An 11371-nucleotide genomic window follows, 5' to 3' on the forward strand; every position below is an offset into this window, starting at 1 on the left:
AACTCAAACCAAATGGTAAATATACCCCTTCCTGATCATCTTTGTAGCCTTAAGTAAGAAATAAACCTACCTTTTGGTAGAACATTATTCCCCTCCCACTCAACAGTTGGCTCGTTAGGAAACTCAAGCCTCATGATTCTGGCTCGGCAATCGAGGTTGGAAAAACATGAATAAAGCCAATCCATTCCCATTATTACATCAAAATTAATCATTCCTAGTTCAATAAGATCGGCCATGGTATCCCGACCACGCACCGTGACAACACAATCCCTATAAACCTATTGCGACCATAATAGATTCGCCAACCAGAGTATATACAAAGAACGGCTCATGAAGTTGTTCCGACTCTATCCAGAAGCTCGTAGCAATAAAAGGAGTAACATAGGACAAAGAAGATCCGGGATCAATAAGGGCATACACATCATGAGATTGAACAGTCAATATACCTATGATGACATCTGGGGAAGCCTCTGCACTCTGTCGACCACTCATAGCATAGAATTGGCTGGGTCCTCCCGAACTCTATGCACCACCCATAGTTGCACCATGCCCCGTGGGTGCTGGAGAGCCTCGAGCTGGAGGGTGTGCTGAAGATGTGGCAGCTATAGGACTGGATGACTGAGCTGTGCCCCTGCCTGCACCCTAACGGGATGCACGACACTCCCTCTGAATATGACCTCTCATTACGCATCTGAAACATACTGGCATGTCCAGGTAGCAGACTCCCGAATATATCCTCCCACACTTAGGGCATGGGGCCCTCTGCTGCTGCTAGAATCTCCTTCCTGATCAGCCTTAATGGTGGGACCCCCTGCTACCCTGACTAGGCCTAAAGCGACTCCCCTACTGCTGATAGTGCCCTAATGGTGGGGCACTAGCTGAAGACTGAGCATAAGACTGGGATGACCCTGATGATCCTCCCCGAAAAGCTGATCTCCGACCTTCGAATGAGTCCCCAAGGTTTCCCACTGATCGGTCCCTACTACTACTTTCCCGTTCCATCCTGAGCTTTAACTTTCGAGCCTCCGTCGCTTGGGAAAATGCCACCATCCTTCCATAGTTCATGTCAGAATTTAGAGCAGCCGTGGCAGCCTCATTAATAACCAAAGGGCTAAGGCCCTGCACAAATCAATGCACTCTTGCCTCCATAGTCGGCATCATATGAACAACATGCTTCGACAGGGGCATGAACTCCGTATGATACTCCCACACATTCCTACTACCCTGTTTAAGGGTCTCAAACTCCACAGCACGGTGTGCCTTAGTCTTGGTAGGCAAGAAATGGTCTATGAAGGCATCCGCAAACTCACTCCATCTCACCGGAGGGCTCCCCTCCTCACGAGAATCTTCCCATATTTCAAACCAGAAATATGCCACCCCTTTCAGACGATAAGAGGCCAACTCTACTCCCTCTATTTCAGTAGCACGCATAACTCGGAAAGTCTTATGCATCTCATCAATGAAATCCTAAGGGTCTGCCCCGGGATCAGTACCTGTGAACACTGGAAGAATCCTCTTGCGAGCTAAATAAGGTGGGTGCAACATTTGACCTCTGGGCCTGAGAAGCTACTAACTGAGTCAGCATCTGAATAGCTCCCATAAGATCCCCATCAGAAATACCGAGACCTGGAGCTGGGGCTATAGGTGGAACAGGTATATCGGCGGGAGGGATTGTGGCACCCTCCGCGGGTGTAGGAACTGGGGTAGTCTGTTCTGGAGTAGACGAATCAGGCAATGTGATAGTAGGGGGATTATCCTCACCCGCATTATCAAGTAAGGGATCAATAGCCACTCCTGGTGTGGCATTGGCTTCTTGGCCAAATCTCGCTCTCTTCTTAGGTGCCATTTACTGAAAGTTAGAACAATGCACGAGTTAGGGGAAAACAACCTCACATTCCGCTCTATCGCATGATATAGAACAACAATGAAGGGTATCATTCTTAAATGTCCAAGTAGCCCCCTAATTATAGATATGGTCGACAACACACCGATAAGAAGGGCTCTACTAGACACGGCTCTGAGACATCCTAGGACACTTTAAAACCTTAGGCTCTGATACTAAGTTTGTCACGCCCCAACCTCGGAGAGCGCGAACGGCGCTCAACCAAGTGAACCCGGTCGAGCAAGCCTAGTAAACCTTTCCTACCTAACTCATTCATGATCCAAAAAGGGAATGCGTCACTATTTGTAAAACAGGGGAGAGATCAGTTATATAAATATATAAACGTTGCTAGTTCATTTTTCATTATATGCATTATGCCATAGTTAAGTTTCCAAAATACAACTCGATCCAACGACCGCCCCAACATACATACATGACCCACAAAAATTTCTACGGTGCCTCTAAGGATACAAAAGAGCAACATGACAAGGCCGGCAACAAGGCCCCAGCTATACCTCAAAATGTGAAAACTAATACAAAGAAGGACTACATGACCCCTAGGAGAAATGGGGCTCACCAAAACTGCTGTGAGGAGATAAAGAGAGCACCACTATCTGCGATCGGCACTATCTGCGATGGAACAACCTACATCCATTCAAAGACATAGCGCCCCCGGCAAAAGGGGCGTTAGTTCTGTCGAATAGTACTAGTATGTAAGGCAAACACTAATCTTAGTATAATGAATAGTGAAACAAAGAGAAGGCAGTCATAATAATTAATAAGTACTTCATATAAATACAAAGAAAACACCAAGTAAGGATCACATAGTTTCCAATTCAATCTTTCCATCTTTTTAGATTAATAATCTTTAGTGCCAAGCCACAACTCACAATGCCACCGTGTTTTTACACGGAGTCCGGTCTTGGCCCGACCGGCTAAGCCATCTCAAGTGAGACATATCCATGTCCACAATATAAATCAATAATTCCAATACAAATGCCACCATGTGTACGGCATGGAGTCCGATCTCGGCCCGATCGGCTAAGACATCTCACTTGAGACATAACCTCTTTCAAGTATTCACTCAATTCACATCTTTCACGTCTTTCATTTCATGACACATGCAACCTCATTTATTAAATAGTTCTTGGCACTTTGGCACATTTTACAATTCAAGTCTATGAGTACCTTCACATAAGGCATTTCACACGTAAGGAAAGGAGCTTGGAAAATCATAGTTATGTTCTCAAGTAGCATGATGACATGGTAAACATCTAAAACAATTAGGGAACATGAATCTCCCAACCTAACATACTAAGGCAAACAATTCTAGTATGATCAAGTCGGAACTTACACCAAATATTCGGATACCAGGAGTTTGATTCTAGGAAGAAGAGAGTTAGCCATACATACCTCAATTGCGCTTCTTTAGAGTCTACAATTATCCGAAACCGTTAGCAACCTCAATCTATTTTAGCAATATACAAATTTAACCCAAAAGTAGGAAAACATTCATGGTTCTAGTTCCCTTTTTCGCACTCTTTTTACCACACATGCATGTAAGATAAACAACCCTCATACCCATGGACCATCTTATTAATTACACATTTTCAGTATAAGTTTCAAAAATTTAAGGCTAGTGTATAGATTCTTACTTCTAGGATGGAGGCCTAGATTGCCTTCCTTGATAATCTTCAAAGTTTCAAGTACTAATTGAAGAATAATGTATGAGGATTACTTTCTCACTCTAAGGCTCCCTCTCTCACTCTATAGTATTAGGAAATGAGCTCAAAATAGTCTAAAGGGGGTGTTTTAACGGAATGGGGGTCGGGTTTTAAATTAAGAAAAATGGTGCCCCGACACAGGTCTGCAGTCGCATATACGACCGCATAATGGTTATGCGGTCCGCAAAGTGACCGCAGTAATGGCCCTCAGGGGCCTGAACTTACGGCTCAGGTATTCAACCAGTATGTGATCCGCATACTCGTTCTGCGGTCGCATAATGCACCGCAGAACTCCCTCTGCAAAAACCCAAGAGAGATTTGGTTAAAATTTTTACGGGTGCTTACATACACCCTGTTAGGCTTCTTATGATAACTGCATCCTCAACTTCTCGTTTCTTCCAACTCCAACTAACTTGTCACAATAGTCTCTTAAAGATATCGAACTTTGGAGGCTTGTACCCTGCCAGCATATCCACATCAGGATGGATACATAGATCCTCATAGTCTAGACGTTTTCTCACCCAAGTGACATGGAGGTTCTTTATTTGTTTTCTCAATGCTTGTAATTTCTCAGACACTGACTCCTCCTCCTTACACCTAGCTTCCCTTTTCAATTTTGGCGTACTGGTCAACTTTGTTGGTGGTAACAGGTGGGTTTTATGGCGTCTGAACGTAATGTGGTACGTAGGGAGTGTGGATAGGAGGATTTGGTGGGTATGCAGGGGTTACTGGAGGTATGATCTGAGTGGTAGGGACCAAAGTCGGGGTGTTTTTAGTTTAGCGAGTGGTAGAAAGAAAGTTGTCGGTGATTGAATCTAGAAAAGGAAAATGAGGTGGTTGTGGGAGCATTGTCACGGCCAGATGTGCCAATTCCTGGATATGTTGTACTTCCTCCCTTAAAGATTCCATCTCCTAGGCCATTGATGGTAGGCTATAATCTCATGTTTAGTCGATTACTACATTCCAATTTACTGCACTTTAGTTGAGTTTGAGCTTTAATCGCTAGTGTTTTACACTAATTGTGTGTTTTATGCCTTGTAGGAGTGATTCCGAGCTATGTAGATGTTATGGAATGAATTTAAGTGATTTGGAGAATGGAAGTCTGAGTAAAATCCCAAGGAATTAAGCCGAGATCATGTTCGGGAATCAACGGATGATAGTGGAACGAAACAAAAAATCGAGTAGGCACATTGTGCAGTGTCTAGTACAATGCACATAACATTTCGCTCGTAACTCCATTTGGGCTCTACAATCTATTCTTGGAAAGCTAATTCAAAGGGCTACAACTTTCCTGTTTTACATGTTTTCGAATTCGCAACCAAACAGGGTGAAAAGTATGCGGTTAGTGCGCAGCCGCGCATTGACCGCGCATATGGGGCAGAACAGTGTGAAAAGTACGCGGCGAAGTGCACGGGCACACTTCCAGGTGCGCGGTCACGCACGTCCAACTCCGAAAAAGTGTCCTTTTTTGCGTAGGAGAAGGTGTATTTGTTTGGGCCCGACCCTACTTGGTATATACTCATAGAAAAACGGTATTTTGAGGACTTTTGACATAATTTAGACCTAAGGAAGCTAAGGAGAAAAGGGAGAAGCAAGAGCACAAGGATTTAACCATTCATCCTCACTCAAGACAAGGGTTTAGATGTTTTATATTTTCCTTTGACTTAAACTTAATTGTGATGAATTTCTGCATATCCATGGAGTAATTCTTCCTTAGGGATTGATGATTTGGTGTTTTGAGAATTGTTTGTGGATATTAACTCTAGTTTTATGTATTGAAGAGTTTTGGGTGTTTTTATTGTTGCATATATATCCCGCATTTCGTACGTTAAAGTTTCGCCGTAAGTTAATCGATGTAAGCTCGGGAATGAGATTATTTTTGAGGTTATAAGCGTTTATGCTATTTATAACAGGCTATACGTAAGTGCCGTGACGGTTAGAGGGTAAACAAACCAAAGAAAATAGATTTCGTTGAAGGTTATCAATTTGGGATCAAATACGGTCCGAACTATAATACCCGACATTTATGGACTAGTGCCATACAAGGTACCGCATGACCATGATAGTAAGGTGTATAAGGTATGTTAAAAGTGAGTAGTATTTTAAGTAATTTGGGATAATTATTAATTATGTGGATAATTAGGTTATTATAAATTTTTAGTGGGGGATTAACTAATTAATTAAAATATTTGGATAGGCTTAATAAGCCTCCCAACGTGGCAACCAATGAACTATTTATCAAAGCCTAACAAATGACTCTTAAATCATGTAGCAAGGTGGCACATTTAAGAGAGTTTTGTGGCTAGGTCATCACATAAGTGGGGCCCACACCCACTAAGATTAAAAACCTCTCTAAATCACTTAAAGGAGATTCTTATATCTCTACAATGTAAGGGATCTTTTTCAGCAACTTCATACGGATTTGAATGGCAACTTGATTTGCTTCAACAATTCATATGAAACTGCTTAATACTATAGCAGTGTGAAATTTTGATTCTAAGGGAGTTTGGTACAATCTTTCTCAAGAATATCATACGGATTTTTCCCTACATCGATCTGCTGTTACGTGTTTTGTCGAAATTGACGTGTATTAGAGGGATTGTCAAGAGAATCGGCTCAGGTATGTTAAGGCTATCCCTTATTTCTTTTTGGCATGATTCATATGATACAAACGAAATGAGAAAACGCACAGCTTTCATAATTGACTTTATTCATAGAAGTACTAGGGGTGCCTATGTTGTTGATTCCCCATGTGAATTATTATAATATCTTCTGTTCATTGGTCTCAGAAAAATACGAACTTGATAAAGTTTATCCGTAAGGCATATTAATCTTATGACATTCCGAGAAATCTTATTAATGTACTTCTTATGCAATTCATTCATTTATACATGTACATTGACCCATGACAAGATGGCGTTATATACGCATATATTATATATGTATGGGATATAGGAAAAGGTTACGGCGTTATATACGCACCACCAGCTGATCAGTTGGTATACGTTGATGATTTTGCCCATAGAGGCTGAGATGATATGATGGGATGCCCTCAGAGGCTTGATGATGTTATGTACACCTATAACTATACATAATACGACATTTATATGCATATACATGACATTATAAATATTTCAGGACTCACAAAGGTATTTGGACTCACAGGTGGAATTCCATACTCCACGTTTCCTTTATGTCTTTTATGTACTGATTTTCATGTCTTACATACTCAGTACATTATTTGTACTGATGCCCCTATTTCCCAGGGCTTGCGTTTCATGCCCGCAGGTGCAGGTTGACAGGCTGACGGTCCCTCTTCTTAGTATCCTTGATCAATGAGAGTTGGTATTCTCCATTTGATCCGGAGCTGCTTTAAGTTTTGGTACGATGTGTTTGTATACATATATGGTTACGACAGGGCCCAGTCCCGTCCTTTATACAGTTTTACACTCTATTAGAGGTATGTAGACAGTCATGTATAGTTGGATAGTAAGTGGCTTTGTCGGCTTTCAGTCTTGGATATGTAGTTGTCTATAGTAGCTTTTCCGGCTCGCCCTACCGTATTTCGCATGTATACGTATATATGTCTTTTGGACATATTTTCCTTACGTATGTTATTCACGTAATTTAGCATTTTATTAATAGATTATATTCATGACCTACCCTTAATTCATGTTTATATTGTAGACGCATGCTTAGGGGTGTTCGATAAGTAGGACTCAGGAACTCATCATGTACCATCAGTTTGGGTCGTGACAAAAGTGGTATTAGGGCAGTTCTGTCCTAGGGTTGTCTATAGATCATGTCTAGTAGAGTCTTGTTTATGAGTGTATTGTGCACCGCATTTATAAACAAGAGGCTACAGGACATATAGGATGTTATCCTCCTTTCTTATCTTAGATCGTGCGATATAAGGATTCATTTCCCTAACGATATGTTACGTTTACAACGATGCCTAAGAAGGCTACAGCCACCCAGAAGGGCAAGTCTGTGGCTGATGAGACTACTAGTCGAGCTCCACGAGTTACCATGGCTCGGGGAGAGTCTCATAGTGAGATTCCACCTCAGACTCCACATACCCCGCCCTCTCCAGAGGAGCTTCGAGGGGCACCAGCTCCAGCGCCTGCCCCTGTACAACCAGCTCCTCAGCCGGATGCACCGAGTTAGGAGATGAGAGATGCTATTCAGCTATTGACTCGATTAGTAGCTGCACAATCTCGGTGTCAGGAAGTATGTATTGGTCATGTAGATAAGGCCATCAGTGCGATGGTTCGTGATATCATTAATTTGGACCCTCCGGTATTCACTGAAGCAGATCCAAATGAGGACCCTCAGGTATTTATCGATAGGATGCAGAGGACTTTGAGGGTAATGAAGGCCACTGTGACTGAGTCAGTGGTGCTAGCTTCCTATAGACTTCAGGAAGCTGCAGTTAATTGGTACGAGTCTTGGGAGTTGTCCAGAGGTGGGGATGCCCCTAAAGCGGTATGGCATGAGTTTACAGAGGTTTTTCTTCATCATTATCTGCCACCAGAGCTTAGACGGGCCAGAGTTGATAGGTTCTTGACTCTTCAGCAAGGTAATATGAGTGTTCGGGAGTACAACCTTCAGTTTGATTGGTTGGCTAGGTATGCTCCCACTATTGTAGCTAAGATGGAGGATCGGGTTCACCGGTTCGTGATGGGGTTGGAGCTGCACCTACTTAACGATTGTATGTCAGTCTCACTTCAGCCATGCACGGATATTTGTCATATTCAGGCATACGCTCAGGGTGTAGAGGAGCGTAAATAGAAGAAGAGGGCCGATCGTGAGCATTATAGGGGCCAAAGTAAGAGAGCGAGATCTTCCGGTACTTCTGGTGAGTTTCGAGGTGGTCAGAGACAACAATACCCGAGGTATCCAACCCAGCCATCGGCTAGCACACCCCTCAATTTGCCGATAGGAGATTTGATCGTTCTATATATTTAGGGCCTAGTTAGAATTCCAGGGCCTCAAGTTCTCAGTATAGGGGTGAGTCAAGGCCGCCCTTGCTATGATGTGCTCAGTATGGTAAGCATCATGTCGGGCAGTGCCGTATGGGGTTGGGTGTTTGTTATAATTATGGTTATCCATGCTACATTATGAGAGATTGGCCAACGAGAGGTGGTACATGTATAGTTTAGCCAGTGGGATCTGTAGTTGGTTCGTCATCATCAGTACGCCCCCCTAGGCAAGGTTCACAAGCACTAATCGGTCGTGGTAGAGGCAGAGGTTGAGCATCTAGCTCGAGCGGTCCTCAGAACTGCATTTATGCATTAGTAGGTCGCCAGGACCAGGAGTCGACACCTGATGTTTTTACAGGTATATTTTCAGTCTCCTGATATGATGTATATGCATTAATTGACCTCGGTTCCACCTTATCATATATTACTCTGTTGGTTGCTAGTAAGTTTAGAATAAAAATTGAGTTGGTTAAACCTTTTGAGGTATCCACACCTGTTAGGGATCCAGTGATAGCTAGGTGGGTATATAGAGATTGTATAGTAGTAGTTCATAGTCGATCTACAGTAGCAGACCTAATCGAGTTAGATATGGTAGAATTTGATATTATAATGGGTATAGATTGGTTGGCTTCTTGTTATGTCAATGTTGATTGTAGATCAAAGATGATCCGATTCCAATTCCTAGGGGAGACTGTTTTGGAATGGAAAGGTAATACGGCATCGCCTAGAGGTAGATTTATTTCCTATCTCAAGGCAAGGAAGATGATCAAAAAGGGTTATATTTATCACTTAGTTCGGGTACAGGATGTAAAAGTAAAGTCACCAAACATTCAATCTATCCCTGTGGTTAATGAGTTTCCCGATGTGATTCCGGGTCTTCCTCTAGAGCGAGAAATTGAGTTTGCTGTTGACCTATTATCAGATACTCAGCCAATATCTATCCCTCCCTATAGAATGGCACCAGTAGATCAGAGAGATTTGAAGGAACAACTAAGGGACTTGCTTGAAAAAGGCTTTACCAGACCTAGTACATCACCGTGGGGAGCACCTGTGTTATTTGTGAGGAAGAAAGATGGTTCCTTGCGGATGTGTATTGATTATAGACTGTTGAATAAGGTGATGATGAAGAATAAGTACCCACTCCCGAGGATTGATGATTTATTTGATCAGTTGCATGGTACCAAGTGTTTCTTGAAAATAGACTTGAGGTCCGGGTACCATCAGGTAAGGGTTAAGGAGAAGGATATTCTGAAGACAATATTCAGGACCAGATACCGGCACTTTGAATTTCATGTTATGTCGATCGATTTGACTAATGCCCCAACAGTATTTATGGACATGATGAACTGAGTGTTCAGGCCCTTTCTAGATCTATTCGTGATTGTATTTATTGATGGTATATTGGTGTATTCTCGTTCAGAGACTGAGCATGTAGATCATTTGAGTACTGCGCTCAAAGTTCTAAAAAAAGGGAAGTTGTATGCAAAATTCTCTAAATGTGAAGTCTGGTTGAATTCTGTAGCTTTCCTTGGGCATATTATTTCGGGTGAAGGTGTCCGGGTTGATTGAGGCAGTAAAGACTTGGCCTAGACCTACAACACCGACGGAGGTTCGTAGCTTCCTCGGCTTGGCAGGTTATTATAGGATATTCGTAGAGGGATTTTCTTCCCTTTCAGCACCATTGACAAAGTTGATTCAGAAGGGAGCTAAGTTTCAATGGACTGATGCTTGCGAACGCAGTTTCCAGACATTGAAGGACAAATTAACTTCAGCACTGGTTCTTACGCTCCCAGAGGGGACCGATGGTTATGCTATCTATTGTGATGCTTCGGGCATTAGATTGGGTTGTGTGCTGATGCAGCATGGTAAGGTTGTAGCCTATGCATCTAGACACCTAAGAAAGCACGAGAAGAATTACCCGACCCATGATTTAGAATTAGCTATGGTGATTCATGCACTAAAGATGTGGAGGCACTACTTTTATGGCGTTCATGTTAATATCTATACAGATCATAAGAGCCTTCAGTTTATCTTCAAGCAAAAGGAATTGAATTTATGCCAAAAGAGATGGTTGGAGCTATTGAAAGACTATGACATTGATATTTTATACCATCCAGGGAAGGCGAATGTAGTAGTTGATGCCCTCGACCGTAGATCTATGGGTAGCATATCATATTTACAACTAGAGAAGAGTGGGATAGCCCATGACATTCATCAGCTAGCTAGTCTTGGAGTTCGATTACTGGACTCAGGTGATACTGGAATTACTATTCAAGACACGACGGCATCCTCTTTAGTAACTAAAGTGAAGGAACGCCAGTACGAGGATCCCGTGTTAGCTCATTATAGGGATACGACCTCTCAAAAAGAGAAGAACAGCATTTGAGATTACAGAAGATGGGGTCCTCAGGTATCGAGGGCGATTATATGTCCCTAATGTTGCAGGGCTGCATCGGCAGGTTATGGGAGAAACTCACTATTCTCGTTATTCTATCCATCCAGGAGCAACAAAAATGTATCATGATATCAAGGAAATATATTGGTGGGACGGAGTGAAAAAGGATATAGCAGAGTTTGTTGCTCAATGCCCTAACTGTCAGCAGGTTATGATTGAGCATCAAAAACCTGGTGGATTATTGCAGGCTATAGGGATTCTGACTTGGAAGTGGGAAGTAATCAATATGGATTTCATCATAGGCTTACCTCGTACCCAGCATAAGTTCGATTCTATATGGGTGATTGTTGATAGACTTGCAAAATCAACCCATTTTCAGCCCTTTAGT

At 42.5% G+C, this 11371-nt stretch overlaps 1 protein-coding gene across 1 annotated transcript; it reads left to right on the plus strand.

The window, feature by feature from the left end:
• Positions 1–7776: 7776 nt before the first annotated feature.
• Positions 7777–8397, plus strand: LOC138902805 (uncharacterized). Its single transcript, XM_070190706.1, has one exon. It carries the CDS (start codon positions 7777–7779, stop codon positions 8395–8397), a length of 621 nt encoding a protein of 206 aa, XP_070046807.1.
• The last annotated feature ends 2974 nt before the right edge of the window (positions 8398–11371 follow it).

This window comes from Nicotiana tomentosiformis, chromosome 12, assembly GCF_000390325.3.
Source record: "Nicotiana tomentosiformis chromosome 12, ASM39032v3, whole genome shotgun sequence".
In the NCBI taxonomy this organism is placed as follows: Eukaryota; Viridiplantae; Streptophyta; class Magnoliopsida; order Solanales; family Solanaceae; genus Nicotiana; species Nicotiana tomentosiformis.